The 18989-nt window shown below is 38.5% G+C and overlaps 1 protein-coding gene across 5 annotated transcripts in view; it reads left to right on the top strand.

The window, feature by feature from the left end:
• ATP8B4 (ATPase phospholipid transporting 8B4 (putative)) overlaps positions 1 to 18989 on the top strand; it is a 265518-nt gene that overhangs the window by 129671 nt on the left and 116858 nt on the right. For all 5 annotated transcript variants that reach the window (XM_043920126.1, XM_043920124.1, XM_043920122.1 and 2 more), the window contains exons 9-10: positions 4358 to 4440; positions 14604 to 14762. In XM_043920126.1, coding sequence (XP_043776061.1) covers positions 4358 to 4440; positions 14604 to 14762 — 242 coding nt within the window. The remainder of the gene's footprint in view (positions 1 to 4357; positions 4441 to 14603; positions 14763 to 18989) is intronic.

Raw genomic sequence — 18989 nt, 5'->3', positions numbered from 1 at the left:
AAAATGTTTTTTTGGTGTGGACCATTTTCAAAGTTTTTATTGAATTTATTACAGTACTGCTTCTGTTTTATGTGTTGGTGGGTTTTGGCTGTGAGGCACATGGGATCTTAGCCCCTGACCAGGGATTAAATCTGCACCCCCTGCATTGGAAGGTGAAGTCTTAGCCACTGGGCCATCAAGGAAGTCCCGCTTAGTCCATTTGCTAGTTACTTTGCATCTTGTTAAAACTCTGTCTTTTCTCTTGAATTTATTTCAGGAACAATGAGCTAACTATATATGTGAGTAAGATGTAGTTTACATAGGGATTCTTCACTGAGATTCCCTGAAAGGGTTTCTTTGTTTATTTGTTTTTAATTTCAAGTGCTTTTCTAAGGAAAATGAGAGGAGTGGCAATCAAGATCTCTTGAAGAAAGAAGAACTGGTGTTACTTTATAAGGCAACTTTTGGAACTTGGTCAAGTGAGGATGTAGAGAGAGAAGAGAGAAATGAAGTAGAATGCAGTTTTGACAGACGCTAATTTGGAATTTAGCTATAGATCATATAGTAATTTCATTTCAATGGATTCAGTTAGTCTGTCTGACATTAAAAACATTTATTGAACACTTACATTTTAAAGCATGTGCTTGAGATGGATTCTGTCATTTAATCCTGACATAGGTACTATAAGCCCTGTTGTATAGGCAAGGAAACGAAAGCTTGGAGAGATTAAAGAATTTGCACCAAACTTCTAATGAATGAAACCAGGACTCAAACCTGGCAGCTTGACAAAAGAGCCCATGGTTTTAACCACTTCCTTCTAAATCATTGCTGTACTGAGATATCCAAATAGAGATCAGCCTGTGTGATCCTACCCTTGGTTTGGCAGAAGCTAAAATAGTGCTAAGAGGAAAATTTATAGCTGTACGTGTATATACTTGAAAAGAGAAAAAAAGCCTCAAACCAATGATCAGATCTTCCATTCATAACCTAGAAAATAGCAAAATAAACCAAAGCAAGTAGAAGGAAGGAGCAAAGAGAAAAAAAATCAATGAATTTGAAAATAGAAAAAGAATATAGAAAAAGAAACAAAGAGCTAGTTCTTTGAAAACATCAGTAAAATAGACAAACTTTAAGAAGACTGGGGAAGAAAAGAAAAGATACAAGTTAACAATATCATGAATGAACCAGGGAGTATTATAATAGATCCTGAAGTCATCAAAAAGATATGGAGATACTATGTATAACTCTATACACATTAACAACCTAGAGTAAATGGACTACTTCATCGAAAAACAGTCAGAACTCATCCAGTACGAAATAATTTGAGTAGTCCTGTTATTGTTAAGGAAACAATTCAAATATAAAACATAAAACTATAAAACCTTTAGAAAAAACATAGTAGAAAGTCTTGAAGATTTAAAGCTAGTCAAAGAGTTCTTAGATTTGACCCCAAAAGCATAATGCATAAAAGGAAAATTTGACAAACTGGACTTGGTCATGTTAAGTTTTTTTTTTTTTCTGTGCAAAAGACTCTGTTAAGAGTATGAAAATAAAAGTTACAGACTAGGAGAAAATACTTGCAACCTATATATCTGACAAAGGACTTGTATCTTGAATATATGAAAAATATTTAAAACTCCACAGTAAAAAAAATCCAATTAGAAAACTGACAAATGATATTAAGGGACAGGTCACCGAAGATAACTTACAGATGGCAAATAAGTACATGAAAAGATGCTCAACAACATTAGTCATTGGGATATTAAAGTTAAAACAACAATGATGTATCACTTCCCACTTATCCTATCAGAATAACCAAAATAAAAAATAGTGAGGACTCCAAATGCTGGCAAGAATGTTGAGAAACTGAATCACTTACACATTGCTGGTGAGAATATAAAATGCTACAATCACCCTGGAAAACAGTGTGGCAGTTTCTTAAAAAGCTAAACATGTAGCTCCTGTATAATCCAGCAGTTTCATTACCTGGCATTTATCCCAGAGAAATGACTTATGCTTACACAAAAATTTGTATACAAACGTTTAGGGCAGCTTTATTTGTAATATCTGCAACTAGAAACAACTTATATGTCTGTCACCAGGCGAATGGTTGAACAAACTGGAATATCCATATTGTGGAATATTACTGAGTAACAAAGAGGAATAAACTATTGATATATGCAACAACCTGAATGTATCTTCACAGAATCATATTGAGTGAAAAAAGTAAATATCAGAAGGTCACATACTGTATTATTTCATTTATATAACATTTCTATAAAATTAGAGAAATAGATAACAGATTAGGGATTGCCATGAGTTTAAGATGGGTTGGAGGAGGCAGAGAAGGTGGTATGTCCATAAACGGAACCCAGAGGAATCCTCGTGTTGATTGAAGTGTTCCGTATCTTGACTATTAATGTCGGTATCCTGGTTGTGATATTGTGATACAGTTTCGTGAGATGGTACCATGGGAGAAGTTGACTAAAAGGTGAAAAGGATCTTCCTGTATTGTTTCTTATGTTGAAAATCATTTTGAAATTTATCAAGATATTGACCAAAGTGACTGTACCATTTTAGATGTCACTATTAGTATATGAGATTTTCAGTGACTCTCTATCCTGGTATGATCAATCTTTAATTTCAGATAGTTCAGATAGTAGGCATGTAGTAGTAGTAGTATTTATACAGTAGGCATGTAGAAGTATCTCATTATGGTTTTAATTTGCATTTCCCTAGTGAGAAATGATAGTGAAAATTTTTTTTTTTGTTTATCACTGTATTTCTTTTTTAGTGAAGTGTCTGTTCAGATCCTTTATGCATGTGTTATTTTATATTGTCATTTGTACTTCTTTTACAGATTAAAAAATATTATTTGAGAAAAAAATCAGGAGTTTTGGGAAAAAAAATTTATCAGTGAGGACTCTGTGTGATTATTCTTCCTCTTTAGTTTCCATGTCTGAATATGGAAGTGAGATATTAGAATCCTGAGGAAATAAATTAACATGATGATGAACTTTGATGAGTGACAGCATATATGGAATAGGGCTGAGGAATGAGAGCTGTCTGGTCCAGTTGGTGTGATTGTTTAAATTATTTGAAAAGTCGTTTAAAGGGCAAACATTTGTCTTTTAATCTCAACACCACTGTCTCATTCTTTTCCATCAAGCCCAACTCAGTTTCTGCCTCAATTATGAAGTTATTTTTGACTGTCTTTACTCATCTCTGCCTCTTAGAATTTGTAGATTTAGATCAATAAGATCTAAATGACTTGAACAAAGTTATTTCAATTATACATTCAGCTTAATGTTTTCTGCAGAAAGCTGTTTGGCTAATGGGCATTCCTTGGATTCAGTTCTTATTGCCATAACATCATTGTGAAACTTAATCATGGAGAAGTTTAGATTAAATCAAGTCTCAGGTATCTGCTCAGTTCTCTAAGTTCAGTTTTTCATGGTTTGGCATGCACTTCCAAAAGGTGATATTTGCTTTTTTACCTACCACTTGTTTTCCTCAAGAGGACAGTAACCTTCAGGGCTGCATTGAGTTTCATGGGTGACTGTGGTATGTATTCAATCGATATTTGTTGACCCACTACTACTGAACCCACTACTAAACATTTCTGTAAAGACTAAACTCGGACAGATTCTCTTAAGCTATGGTAGAAGAGAATTTGGTTGAACTCAGTGAGGAAACTGACATGACAAACTCCTAAGGAGACTTGAGTGATGGCCATAGAATCTTCACTGCTGGTCATTTCATGAGTACCAGACAGCCATCTGTCCAACGTATACATGGTCTTGCTTGGAAGATGACCAGCTCCTTGTGATCTACTTAGTTCCTGTCTAGTTTTATGGTTCTAGATGTATGGGATTCTTGGCTTGATTCTTCAAGAAAAAGAAAGCTGTATTCCTTTTCCCATTTGTATTTCAGCTACTGTGAAATTAGCTATGACCATCTCTTACAAGTAAAACTTCTGCATAGATACCAGATTCTGGAGTGATACTGACCTTCTTTAACTGGCAACTGTGTTCCTATTCCTAATGTGTTTTGTAACCCACGCATGATGTCTAAGAATGTTCTAATGCAACCATATTTATTATTAATACGTCCTCTGTTTTTCCAAATAGCCAAACAGATCACTGTTGTTACAGAGATGTGCTGTGGATGGAATGCTAACCCTTAGGAGTCTGCAAAGACTTGTCCACTTTCCCGAGATAGTGTGGGAGGTGCGAGTGACATTCAGAGGGAGTTTCCTGAATCTCTTGTGTTGGATTTTGCATGTGCTAAAATTGCGGAAATGCCCCTGATTGCTTTGTATAAGATACTGTTGGGCTGTTTCATTTACAAGTTTATGTCATGTCAATTAATTTCACAGGGAAACAAACCTTAAGGTGCGCCACGCGCTCTCAGTTACCTCAGAACTTGGAGCAGATACTAGCAGACTCGCGAAGTTTGATGGTAAGTGTTTAAAACTGAAAAAGACAGACCTCAAAACCAAAAGGCTTTTGTAACAAAGCCATGTAACAAAATAGTTATATGAAATTCAATTTATGTTTCTTCTTATTTGGTGGAAGGACATAAAATTCTCCAAGCATCAAAGCCTGTGATCTCTTCTCACGCTTAAGGGTAAAAGTGTTTAACAAGGGGAGAATGGCTGTATCAGTTCATTGTTCCTTTCATTCTTGTTTTTCCTTCTCTAGACCTCATTCCCTCTGGTCCCATAATACCCTTCATTTGCCTGACCTGGGTCTCCCTGGAGCCTCATACAGACTTGCTGAGGATGAGTAACAGGCCACACTCCTATTTCTAGCTCTAACTAGCCATGCATTCTCTGGCTCCATAACAAAGGCCAAACCCTAGACTACAGATTTGATGAAGACAGTAATTCTGCCTCATTTAGTTCTGTGTCTTTCAGAATGCCTGGTATAATATCTTAAAGATAATAGGTGTTCAAGAAGAATATTATAATTTATTAATCAGTTGTCAACTGTTGCCCTTTATTTTAGACCAGGGATTTGTTATCACCATCTTCACATCATTCAACCCAGTCCCATGCTCCTCAGCATGGTCTCCTCTGCCTATTCTACTCCATCTGTGTCTTATTCTTTTCTATTAAAGCTGTCACAGAGTAGCAAAATTCTTCTAGTCAAAGGAAAAATAATTAATGGTAGGACTTCGGGCATCCTGATAGGTGATTGGAGAATCTATGGGGTCTTCCTGACACCCCCTCAATGGTCTCTTGCTTTATACACATTTGTATCTGGACTTGGATATCAATATTTCCATACAGATTTGTTTTATTTATTAACCCATATTTATGAGTTTGAGGCTATCTTTCTAAATGTTTTCTTTGGAGTCTACTAAAGGAAAATGTGGACAAGCATGATCCCGTGAGTTAGAGCACAGACAGCTTTACATTTGAAAGTTTCTCAGGGCACAACTTAGAGCTCCTATTGCTTGTGCTTTGCATTTGCTTGTAGACTCCATCTGGATACTGTTAATATTTTAATCTTTCTTAAATGAGTGCCATTGTAACAAGTGTTTACAGAAAAAAAGTATTCCTCCAGTTTGAGATTTAAGTCAGGGGAATAGCCAGGAAACTGAATGGCCCAAGAAATATTTTGATTAGATTAAAATAAATTACACATTTTCTACTAAGTAATTTTTTCAATGAAATTTTACTGTTATGTGAATCCAAAAAAGTAAATTGTGTTCATGAATCAAAACACTTGCTTAAAACACGTCACGGAATATTCATAGAGTCCTAAAAGGGCAACCTAAATGTAATTTACTCATTTCTTTTCTGACAGAAGTGTACCTTTACACCTCTGTTAATCTATGAGGAGGTAAAAATTCATGACTTCTTGCTTACTTTACTGTTAAAAAGCAGAAAATTATGTTATAATTGCAAGCTCGTTTTCTTTCATAGATACTGGCACAGATAGCCTGCGCTGTGATTTAGTTACAAACAACCCTGAAATCATAGTGGCATAAACAGTAGAAGTTTATTTCTTCCTCATGTCATATCTGATGCAGGTTGGATGGCCTTCTTCATCTTGTAGCTTTGATGCCTAGACTAATGGCCCTTAAGGTGAGCACGTCAGAGTAAGGATGAGATGAAAGAGACAAGCTAACTTTTAACTGCTCTTCCTCTTACGTTTCATTGGCCAGCATGGCCAGCATGAGTCACATGGGCCTGACCTAACTGCAAGGGAGGAAATGAGTATGGAGTTGAGTTGAGTGCTGTTTCTGCCACACCCCGTGACCAGAGGTCAATTCCAGGATTGTGTATAAAGGGACATGCTGGATTAGGTAGATTTCTTACTGGGAACTGCAGGAATGGGGCCAAGAATCTGCCTTCTCAACATGACTCCTCATACCCCTCTCAATCCTCCCTGGCCTGCTTTACTATTTCTTTTTCTCATAGCACTTATCACCATCTGGCATACTCTACAAAGTGCTTATTTTCTGCTTGTTATTTATTGTCTGTCTCTACCTGCTGCAGTGTGAGCCGAACAGGGATCTCTGTTTTGGTCACTGATAAATGCCAAGTCCCTGGAACAAAGCATGGCACAGAGTGATTGCTCAATAAGTCCTTGATGAATGCATGAATAAATGGTGACAGGTGCCAGAGAGTGGGGGACAGGATCAGCCTCAGGCCCCAAAAGACATGGGAGAGCAAAGGAGGGGCGTAAGGTAAGGGGCTGGGGGTGGAGTATGAAGTGATGGGTGAAGAAGAGGCTTCCTGATGGGAATTTGTAAGACAAAGCAAGAGTGCGGGGTCCCCTTCTCTTGGAGGGCAGTGGCTGGGAAAGGGGCCATCTGCTGTGGTGGTTTTATAATGACTTTCCTCAGAATCTTTCCACCAAACAGAGTTGAACACAGAAGTCTGAAATTTAAACCAATACAAGTGGTGATGCTTGGGCTAAAGCAGAAAATACTTCTTCACCTAAAATAGTTCTTTTATCACAGATGGAATAACAGGTCCAGAGAGATTAAAGGACTTCTGTGTGTGTGTGTGTGTGTGTGTGTGTGTGTGTGTGTGTGTGTATGTGTATGTATATATATACAGATAAAGTCTTTATTAATACTTAATAAAATTTACTTTAAAAGTGTATTCATAATTATCACTTAATAGTTGTGGCCTGCATTTGCTTCACATAACATAGGTAAGTCACAAAACCTCTAATATATAATAGTTTTTGCCAATAAAGGCAACACAGACCTCTATTGTCTTTCATTTATACATAAACTGTGATCACTTTTCGGAGAACATGTAATGCCAAATTTATGAGGCAGGTACACTTCTGGGCTAAATATCAGATCTCTGCTAAATTTACTTTTTCTTCTTAAATCTTGGGTTGAATTTCAATCTACCATAACATTCAAGGCAACAGGATGTTCTATGGGTTTAGCCATATTAAAATATGACTTCCTATTTCCAAGAAAACATCTGAAAAATGAATAGAGGGATTAAGGGGAAATAAATTCGATAGAATATGAAAATTAGTCTCCCCTCTTAGCAGCCAAATTTAAAGACCAAGGGAGTGATACAATATGTGGAAAAGTCTTTGAAAGAGTTGGAACAGTTAACAAACCCCAAATCTTTCCCGCAATTGCTTTTGCTTTCTTATAGCCTTCAACTTTTCCTTCATTTCCTAGTTTTTAAGCCTTAGTTTTAATTTCATTCTTTCCCTACCTCTCTGACATACACGCCCACACACCAATACTTCTACTATATACACACATTTCTCTCATGATTCTAGCTATCGTTTTTCTTTCCTCCCTTTTTGCATTATTTTTAACTATTCTCTTTGCATCTTTCTCTTTCACTCTTTGTTTTTAATAGTTTATTTATTTCCTCTATCTGAATTCTCTTTTTTCTATTATTTTAAAATCTTTTCTATTTTCATCACTCTCTCTGTATTATTAGTTTATTAATTTTATGGTGGCATGGTGGTAAAGAATCCGCCTCCCAGTGCAAAAGACACAGCAGATGTAGATTCAGTCGCTGGGTCAGGAAGATCACCTGGAGGAGGAAATGGCTACCCACGCTAGTATTCCTGCCTGGAAAATTCCACGGACGGGGAGCCTGGCGGGCTACAGTCCATGGAGTCGCAAAGAGTTGGATACAACTGAGCATGCATGACATATCACGTCAAGTTTATCATTAAGCACTTCTAAGGACAAGTTACAATACAAAGTATGTAGAATTACAACATATCTTCACATGTACTATCAAGATTCTTTTGATACTTCTCCTCCATTGTTTTCCTATCCCCTCTTTTAGGTCTCCTCTGTTAACCGTTGTCATAATGGGATTCAATAGATTTCAAGTTTTCCTCTCAGGGCTAAAAAAATTTCTTTCAATCATAGGCATTAAAACCAGATATTGCATCCTTTAGGTTTCCCAGATGGTTAAGTGGTAAAGAATCCACCTGCTGATGCAGGAGATGCAGGAGACATGAGTTGGGTCCCTGGGTCGGAAAGATCCCCTGGAGGGGGAAACGGCAACCACTCCAGTATTCTTGCCTGGGAAATCCCATTCTTGCCTGGTGGGTTACAGTCCATAGGGTCACAAAAGAGTCAAACAGGACTGAACTACTGAGCACACAACACACACTGTATCCTTTAGCTTAAATTAAAAGTATGATGTCAGCATTGTGTACATCTGGAAGTGCCCTGCCTGGCTATGGCAAGGTCTGATAGATCAGACAGATGTGTGAGGCATGCCCTTTCTGCCTTTGCTGTGTGTATCTTTTAGCTTGTGACATCTGGGCAAATCTGAGTAAGGTCTTGGTTTTGCTTCTAGTTACCATGTATTTTTTCTCCTGAGATTTGTGTCATACTACTATCTTTAGCACCGAACTACAGTTTCAGTCCTGTATCAAAAGGACATATCATATCTTCTAAGTAGCTGATTACCCGAGTTTCCCAGTCCTAACCCAAGAAGCCCCCATTGGGAACTCCAAACTGGGGACAAGAGCAAGCATCAAAACTGAGGTGGGAAGGCCTTAGGATGTCTCTTGTAAGTCTCCCTGCCTCCCCACTTTTGCTCTTAAACCCAAGGACAGCAACTTGTTGGTGACCTCTTAAGGCATGGCATGAGCTTTCTTTCTTTTTTTTTTTCTTTTATCCATTCACTTGGTCACCTGTTCATTTACTTACTAAATGTGTATTTAACACAAAACCTAGGGATTTGCTAAGCCCGGAGATACAGTGGTTAACAAGTCAGACCCAGGCCTTGCTTTCATAGCACTTATAGCCCTGGGGAGAAGACGGATTTGAACAAGAACTCATCCTCAAAGAAACCTTTAATTAGATAAAAGTCCTAAAGTTCCCAGGCCTACCCATGATGTTGACACATGAACAAGTAGTCACTATGTACCAGGCACCATGCTAAGTAATTGCACATTTTATTTTATTAAATCCTTACAGCCCCAGGAGGAAGAGGTTACTATTACTTCCAATTTATGGGCAAGGAAACCGAGACCCAGATAAATTGAATAAGTTCCCCAAGGTCACATGGTTACTAAGTGGAAGAAGTAGAATATGAAGCTAGGACAACTGGCAAAGCCTTACATGAGAGGCTCTAAATTGCAAACAAAAAGGCAGCATTGGAGAGTCAGGGGAATCAGCATGACTGCTTAGCTCCCGATCAGGGTAAGATTTTAATTTTAAGAATACTTTAAACCTGAAAGTGCAAAATTAAATTCTGGAGATCAAGTCCATCCAGGACCCAGAGGATATCACCATGTTTTTTAAAAAGTAGCAAAGTTCTCAGTGATCTTGAACGTCAGGATCCCTGACAAGAGTTTATAGAAGAGTTGGCCAAACATAGAAACCAGTACACACACGACGGAGTTGGGTTTTGGTAGGTAAATCCATTTATTTGAAAAGTTCTCATATAAATATTTTTATACATTTCAAACATCAGAAAAATTGATATGTAGTCTGTTGAATTGTATAAAAAATGATATATAACTTGGCCTAATATTATAAAAAGTATAAAAATAGAGTGGATCTTGATTTTTCATTTTGAAGTCTTTTAGGAATTGACAAGTTTTTATAAATAACTGGAAATAGTTTCAATTATACATTTGTAAACTGGTCAGTCTTATGCCTTGGGGAAAGCCCCGGATGTAAATTGTCTAAATGTGTTTAAGAATCTTTTGCATATTGTTACTGGACTAAGATCTGTTTTTTTGCAACAATGACAAGTTTACATATTTTGTATGACTGTTAATACTGAGTTGTGAAGCAGGGAAAGGTTGACTCTTTATTTAAGGAATCTTTGTGTATTTTTGTGGTTCTTTCTAAAGAAGAGCATGTGTGTAATTAAAACACAGAAAAACAAGCATCTCTTTTTGGTTAAAAAAATCCAAACACACAGAAAGTCTTTGTTAGAATCTTGTGACTTTTTAAACTTACCAGATCAGTTTTTCATTCACCTGGATAGAAGAACAGCTCAGTAGCAGAGCTGACGTGACTGTGTGAGACGCAGAAGCCTTGTGAAGAAAAGAACTTTTTTCTTTACTGCTGGTGTTGATGTGGCCATTATGGTGATGATGATGGGTAGCTGAGGCTTATGGTTGAAGAGTAATGAGGTTTTAGAAAATGGGAAGGTGACATTTTTCTTTCCAAGAAAAAAATATTTATCACAATCATCAGGGCAACAGTAGAGGGCAGTCTTCTAAACTCTAATAAACGCTTGGCTAGAGCACTCTTGAACGGCAGCGATGTCTTAATTCAATAGCTAATTGTCTTCGAGAAGAGTTGGAGTGCAGATAATCAAGAAGCATTGCTAACAATGATAATATCCATAAAGAAATAAAGTCAAGTACTCTGGAAAAATCTTGAAATATGGGACACTGAATTCCATTTTCATGATAAACTATAGATTTCGACTCTACAGTGGAACACTTTAGTTTGAGAACATTATTAGGTTGTTAATTAACTAACAGTCCAGCTGACTAAATTTAGAATGCCAAGAGGGTTCAGAGTGAAATCTTGTAGATTTTGTTTGGTACAGGCCTCGAGTATTTCTGTGTGATTGCAAACTGGATGAACTGCTATCTGCTTTCACGTCTGTTTATTTCAGAGAAGCAAACAACTGTGACTGACTAGTTTCATTACATTTATACTTCATAATTGACATGATTTTTTCCCCAGTTGTTTTATTGCTCATTAAAGATGATTTTGTTCTCTGTACATGTGTTCCGTGAATAGCTATGTGAGAAACAATGCTCTTTTTTCTAAACTGTTTTCTCATCCATTGTCAAATTGTTGCCTGCCACTTATTCTTTGATTCAGTTAGCAAAGGGAAGAAGGGTCCTACAGTTTTTCTCTAATCCTTATTGTGCTTTATGGCAGGGATATATTCTTGCTTGCTTCTAACATGCTTGAAGTTGCCTACTTTATTTTCAGTGTTCTCAGATCTATTTGTATCCCTTCAGAGTTAGGCCAACTTAAGTGGCCCACTGTGGCTAGACCCTTTATCATTATTACCATGGAAATATACCACCACTTCTTTCATTCATCTTAGATCTGCTCAGATACCCACATCACCTTCCCAGCTCTCTCTTGAAATCATCTTTCTATCCATCTCTCCAACAAATATTTATTAAGTTCCTATTATGTAGGTAGTATGATAGGTTATGGGGATACAGAAGTGAATACAGTGCTCCATTAAAAGGAGCCTGTTTACCCCTTTTGGAAAGAGGAAGAAAAAACATTGGAAAACTTGTGTTTTGTGCTAACAGGACTAAAAGGGAAGCTGAGCACTTCTAAAGATTAAAAAAAAGTATCTTGGCTTTGTTCATGCCACTTTATTTTCACTAGGCCCTGTGTTTAGTATGTACTTAAACCACTGGGCTCATACTCTTCCAGAATGACTGAATTGGTGCTGGGCCTCCAAAAACTGAGGCATAGCCCCTTGGCCTTACTGTCTGTTCCTGTCTAGAACCACACCCTTGTTGTCAGGCCAGAAATGGATGAACCTTGGGGCCAGAGAGGAGCCAGCCAGCATGTTCAAGGCATATTTGCCTCCATGTCAGTCTTTGCTTGCGACAATAAAAATGACCAAATGAGCCTGTTTTTTATATTCCTGTTGGCAGGGACTGTGTATCTTATTGTTTTTGCCCAAAGCACATTTTTTTTTTTTTTTTAGTGGCCAAGTTTGAAGCCGGAGAAATTGAGTCTTGAATCTGGAATAAGCTTGAAAGTTTGCTATGGACCCATTATTTTATGTAGGTTTTGCTAGGGATGCCTAATTCAAGGTTCTATAAAATTTGTGAACATTGATTATTGCTCAACAAAAAAAGATGTTGAATCTTAGAGTTTAGAAAAAGTCTCCTCTTCCACAATGGAGTTGTCAAATAACTTGGGCCAGTTGAAATCAGTTTTTACTTACTTTTGAATATCTGTGATATGCTATAATAGGAGCAAACGAGGACTTAGCCATTTCTGTTCATATAAAAAGTGACTTTGTATGGATTATTTAGCCTCATCCAAATCCTTCTGCCAGCACACTCACAGTTAGCAGTAGATGTCTGGGAAGAAGCCAGTGTGTGTCCCAGTCGGGATGTTTTGGTGGCAATACTTCAGTGATTCTGGGGAAAGGTAGATGGAGTCGGAAAAGCAACCTGAGCCCTTGGAGTCTCTCATTCCTTTCAGGGTTTTGTTTGTTTTTTCAAGCAAGGTCTATTCACTTTAGTAATCTGGTTGGTTAGGAGTGATCAGGTCATGTGAAAACTGGTTGCCGTCATCTAGGTTTGTTGTAGTGTTAGTTGCTCAGTCGTGTCCAACTTTGAGACGTTATGGACTGTAGCCCATCAGGCTCCTCTGTCCATGGGATTCTCCAGGCAAAAATACTGGTGTAGGCAGCATTTCTTTCTGCAGGGGATTTTCTCAACCCAGGGATCGAACCCGACTCTCCTGCATTGCAGGCAGATTCTTTACTGTCTGAGCCACCAGAGATGCTCCCATCACCTATGTCTATGAGCTTTAAAAGAAAAACCTATCATCCTGGGAAGGAAGGGAGTCAGGTAAGAAGTCTCTAAGTTCAGGAGGTGTTTGATGGGGGTGTAACAGTGCAATACGGAAGTTCTGTAGGCCCGCTGGTCTCTCTTCCCTTCAGTCAGTGCTAAAGACATACTTCCCTTTTTTATTTTCCAAATGTTGCTTTCTATGTTGCAAAATACCCTTTCGGTTTCTGATTAAATAAATGTATCTTTATTGTTTTGGGGAGAGAATTTTGTACACACCAATGGTACCCCTGGCTGGCTTGAATCTTGTTTGGATCTATTCTCAATTATCTTTTTCATTCCTTTCCTCTCTTTTCCTTCTTCTGTCCCTCTGTCTTTCAAATCTTTGTACTCAAAAAGTTAACCCCAACTATGTGCAGTGCAAATGTACTTAAATCTAATAGATATACTTTATGACAAAGTCAGTGAAAGATTATTTCTGGTTTCTTTTTCTATCAAGAGAACCCTCATCCTAAGAGTGTATTTTCTTTTTTTTTTTTTTTTTTTTGAAGAGTAAATTAATTTTATTGACTGATGAAAAACTAAAGTGATAAGTATGAATAGAATACAGGTAACTTCACTTCATGCTGCAATAGAACAAGAAAGATCTAAAGTGAAAGTGTTACAAGCAGAATTAGCCAAATATCAGGGTGGCAGAAAAGGGAAAAGAAACTCTGAATCCGACCAGTGTAGGTGATTCCATTAGCCTTTGAGGTCAACACAAAAGAGTGTATTTTCTTATTGAAATAATGGAACAAATTGATTCATTGATTTGGAATGGGCATGCCCTTAGTTTGGAGTGGAAGTGGTATTAAAAAACAAAAAAAACTAGAAACATCTTTTGGACAGTTTGGGGCAAGTTATATGGTGCCTCTGAGAGTCCCCAGAAGTCTGAATCTAATCAAGATAAGAAGCATGGAAGAGCTGAAAGGAATCACATGCATTCTCAGGCACATGGGGCAAAAAAGGCCCAGGTTTCCTGTGGGTGGAGTATAGTAGGAACCCGAAATTCTGATTATAAGCCTGGAAAGACCCAATTAACTTTGGTTGTGAAACTAGAAGTATGCCTCTTAACCTGTGTGAAAGTTATATTAAATAATAATAAAAAAAAGATGAAATAAAAACTTTTAGAATCACCCCTGCTTTGTCTTTCCAAAAATCATTTGTTTCAAACCAAAAGTAGAGAAAAGTCACTGTTTTTTAAAGGAAAAAACATCCCATGGCTCTTGGGGTTTCTATTCTTGTTTGGACAGTGCAGAAAATCATGTTTCACAACATTTGTACCCAGCCCCAGGTGATTTTTCCTAGCATGACTTTGTGTGTGTGTGTGTCGAAAACGGTATGGCAGTCTACTCCAGTATTCTTGCCTGGAGAATTTCATGGACAGAAGAACCAGCAGGCTACAGTCCATGGGGTTCACAGAGTCGGACACACCTGAGTGACTAACACTTTCACTTTTTCATATATGACACTGGGCTGTTGAAAAGAGAAGGAAAATGAACTGTATGTCAGAAGTAGGCTGCTAACACATTATTGCAGGCTTCTAAAGAGAGTTCGAGGTGAGGCATAAAGATGTTTGTTTCTTGTATTTTACAGGGATTGTTGTGTGTGAGGCGCCTAACAACAAGTTAGATAAATTCACCGGAGTTCTCTCTTGGAAGGGCAGCAAGCACTCCCTCAACAATGAGAAGATAATCCTGCGGGGCTGTGTCCTGAGAAATACCAGCTGGTGCTTTGGAATGGTTATTTTTGCAGGTACAGTGGACTCCCCAGGGTCTGTCATGGGTGAACCCTTCCTGAGAACTGCATGGGCACAGTCTATGGCTGTCCAGGTTGGATGAGCATGCAAAGTGCCCTTCCAAGTTGACCGCAGAGTGTAGAGCCCCAGGGTAAGACGCCGCTGCTCTAGAAGCAGTGTGCCTGGCCCTACTCTGTGAGGAACCACTAACATCGTGAACTTACTCTTGAGAGTGCATGGGCCTTAATCACTCAGATGCTAGATACCTAATGTTTATTTTCTTATTCTCTAACCCCATCTCAATCATCCCTATCATTATATGTATTAATCAGCCTGCCTTTAAAGTGGAGGACAAGCATGAAAGAGTCCTGGCTCTGGTGTTGATTTTGTAGTTCGCCAATTTCAAGCAATCCTTTTGGAAAAGCCTTGTTAAAGATCCTGGAGTTGTTCCTGTGTATACTTCAGAGCTTCTTCTACTGTTTGTCAGCAGGACAGCAGATTCTGGAAGGACTGTGCAGGCTGGAGGTGGGGGTAGGGCTTGAGGGAGGAAGGGGAGCGTCTCTTACTCTTCCTGCTGCTACTTTTCCTGTCTCTAATTTATCTCTAAAGGGCCCAAGGTGGCACTGTCTTGCCAAGGAAGCTTACAGTAGCATCATTTCATAAAGCCTCTCAATTTTTACTCATGGCTTCTATTGCCAGCCCTTGACTTTTTAAAATCCTGTTTCTTGTGACACCAAATTAAGATGTATTTTGGGCCCATTGACTATATGTGCAATCAAAATTGGAATGTTCTTAACTGACTTCCTTCAGCAACAACAAAATGTTCATTAAGGACTCAAAAGTGTTCCAAATCTAGAAAAATCCTCTGAATTCCTCCTAAATATTCTCAGCTGTGAGTGTTAGCAAGGCTCTCACTGTTGGGGCATTGCCATTATAAGGACTTGAGAAATCCCTAGAAATGAGGCAGTATATGTCATTTTATCTGGGGATGAATCTGGTTTCATAATGTTTTCATCCGATGCTTTCATTCTTTAGTCAGGGGAATAAACCCTTGATTATATATTTCCTTATTTTGCATCTTGTATTGAGAAAAAGCATGCTTGTCTTATACATTAACCTCTCTTTATCTTCCCACTTCAATTGTCACACTTAATGAAGAGATTTCTTGAAGGTCTCTTTTATTATTGTTATTTTTAATAATTTTACTTACTTTTATTGTTTTCTGGCTGTGCTGCTTCATTGCTTCATTTTTCTCTAGTTGTGATGAGTGGGGATTACTCTCTAGTTTCTATGTGTGCAGGCTTCTCATTGCGATGGCCTCTCTTGTTGCAGAGCATAGGCTCTAGGGTGTGTGGGCTTCCGTAGTTGTGGCTCCTGGGCTCTAGAGTATGGATTCAGTACTCATGGCACACAAGCTTAGTTGCTCCGCCACGTGTGGGATCTTCCTGGATCAGGGATAGAACCTGTGTCTCCTTCGTGGCAGGCAGATTCTTAACCACTGGACCACCAGCGAAGCCCTTCAAGGTCCTCTGATGAGAAAGACCTTCTCAGTTTGTTGCCTGTCATTGGAGAAGTGGAAGTGTATCATCCTAGGAGTGGGCTGTAACCCAAAGTTTTGTTTGCATTTGTGTGATCTTGTTTGGAATGACTCATTCAGGACAGTGGTTCAGCTATAGCATGTTATGTTAGGACAGCTGCTGTGAGCCGCTCAGAGATCAGGTTTTCCTTCATCATGTTGGCTTTGTGTGGAAATGCTCCTACATAGAAGAAAGTGGAGTGGTAAGTTGAACAGGTCCCCCTCCGAAACAGTATAACAGAAAGTTCATAGAATTTGGGTTGGACAGATCTGGGTTCGGATTTGTTTACCAGCTGAAGGATGTTAAACCGTGGTTACTTAAAAGTCCTAAGCTTTAGTTTTCTCTGCTGTAATGTGGGTATTGTACATTAGAGAATCACTATAAAGGCTCAGAGAGGCAGTGCATATGGAAGAAAATGCCTCACAATTGCTATTTTCCTTCCTTTCCTGCTTCTCCCTTCTTTTGGCAACAATTCAGAGCACACTCTCTGCTCCATAGGCCAAGAGTTGGGATAATGTACTGCTCTTGGATCTTGGCAGGGAGAAATGGGGAATCACCCTCTTTTGTGATGTGACCTTAATGTTCACTGGCAGAGCATTTATTTACTAATATATTTATAAAGCAGAGCATGCCTATATTAACTTTCATCTAGGCACAAGTATTAATAGAAAGCTTAATTAGAATAATTGCAGGCAGAGGAATGATTGATTTCGTCAGTGCTAGAGTTCAACGGAGTGTCTCAGCACCCTAAGTCTTGAGACATCTAATTTCGGGAACTAGGTCCATGTGAACACTTAGATCTTATGAAAGTTATCGCAAACAAATTAACTCTTCTTTCTGTATTAGTACTCTAGTTATACCTGCCCTTAAGGATTGTGTAAGAAGTGTAGTTGACATAAACAAGGTTTACTTTACAAATCTATAATTTATGAAGATTTCCTAATATACATTAACAGCTAGGCCATGCCTCCCGGGAATGGCTTTTCTTTTAACTCACGACAGGAGAAAGTGCTGTTTCTAAGGGTAGAAGTCTTACCCAGGTAAGGAGTCCATAGGAATCAGCACCATCTTGGTGCATAGTAGGTTTTTGTGCTGGCTGTGTTCCACTTGCCCCTGCAGATCTGCTCTTACCGTTTCACCCTCCTCTCTCTAACCTGGGAGGCTGACCTGCATGGTTTACACTCAGGTTTCCTTGAGCTTTGGTCCTGTCTCTGTGGATCCCTGGGAAGAAATCAAAGGCAGAAGACTGAGGTCATGGCATTTATTTCCCCAGCTGCCTCCCTTAAAAAGCTGGCTGGGTCCCTCAACATAAAGTCACCCTTCCTTTAGAAGCTGCAAACTTTGCACAACCCTCTCCTTTAGGGTATAATAACCACCCCTCCCTTCACGTCTCCCTTCTAGGATAGATGAAGAAACATCTTGATTGCCAGGAAGTGCTTCGTTACTGTGTTAACATTTTACTTCTCCTGTACCTCCTGTACACCCACCAGGACTTTTGTGAAGAGTCTCTTTATAAGTATACCTTCCTCTAATAATCCTTGTTAGGTGTGTCATCTAGTTCCTGTTTGAACTCTGAATGAGTCATAGTCTTACACACTGATTGAATGAGTCAGTGAGTTAATGAATTAATGGACTATTTCATATGTCTTTAAAAATAGTGGTTAAGAGCAAAAGCTTTAGAATTAGATGTATCTGGGTTCTAATTTTGACTCTGATGCTTACAGGCCAAAAAAAAAAAAAGAAACCTCAGGCAAGTTACTTAAATTCTTTAATCCTCAGTTTCATTGTTCGTGACATAAGGATAATAATACCTAATTTATTGGCTTGTTTTAAGCATTAGTGAGATAATAATATGTGAAAAGCACGTGTAGATATTTCCTAAAACATTGTAGGTACTTAATAAAAAAATTCATTCATTAAACAATTACTTACTGGGTACCTGCTATGTGGCAGGCACTATGCTACTTACTTTTTTGCAAGAATGTGATCAAAAAAAGTGCAGTCCCTTCACTCATGTGATTTGAGTCATGTAGGAAAGAAAGACATTACTCTTAAATAATTATAGTAATGAGTGTATAATATCAAACTGAGAAAAGTACTCTGAAGAAAAAGAACATGAACTCACAAGAGTATATGGTGGAGGAATCTGAGGGGAAAGAATAAGCTAGCTAAAAGGCACACCATAGGCAAAGGCTCTATGGTGGGAATGAGGCTGGGGAGGTTAAAAAAAAGCAAAGCTTAAGGCCAGTGTGGAGCTTGGAAAACTTGGAGAATGGAGGTGGGCGTGTGCCTAGAGACAGGCATAGAAGTTGGACCATGCACGACCCTTATCGTCTGTATCCAGAATTTTGGTCTTTATCTTGAGAGCATTGAGAAGCCATTGTGAATTTTTCACACAGATGATGTGTGCATGCATTAAACTGGAAAGTTTTGCTTTTGCCTGTAATATTTTTAAAGTTGGTCAGTAGGATCCAGGAAGAAGTGTATACATAGGATGGTAGCAGATGCAGGAGACAAAATTGCTGGGCTTTTCCTACATACAGTCAAGTTGAGAGATGATGATACTTTGCATTAGAGTGGGAGTCATGGGATAGATTAGACTCTGAGGTTTCTTCCACCTTTCACAACTGAATGGAGAGTGGTGCCGTTCATTGAGATAAGGAACCC

The sequence above is a fragment of the Cervus elaphus genome, chromosome 12 (assembly GCF_910594005.1).
Source record: "Cervus elaphus chromosome 12, mCerEla1.1, whole genome shotgun sequence".
Taxonomy (NCBI): Eukaryota; Metazoa; Chordata; class Mammalia; order Artiodactyla; family Cervidae; genus Cervus; species Cervus elaphus.
The sequence above is the reverse complement of the archived record's forward strand: the minus strand, read 5'-3'. Positions and strand labels throughout refer to the sequence as shown.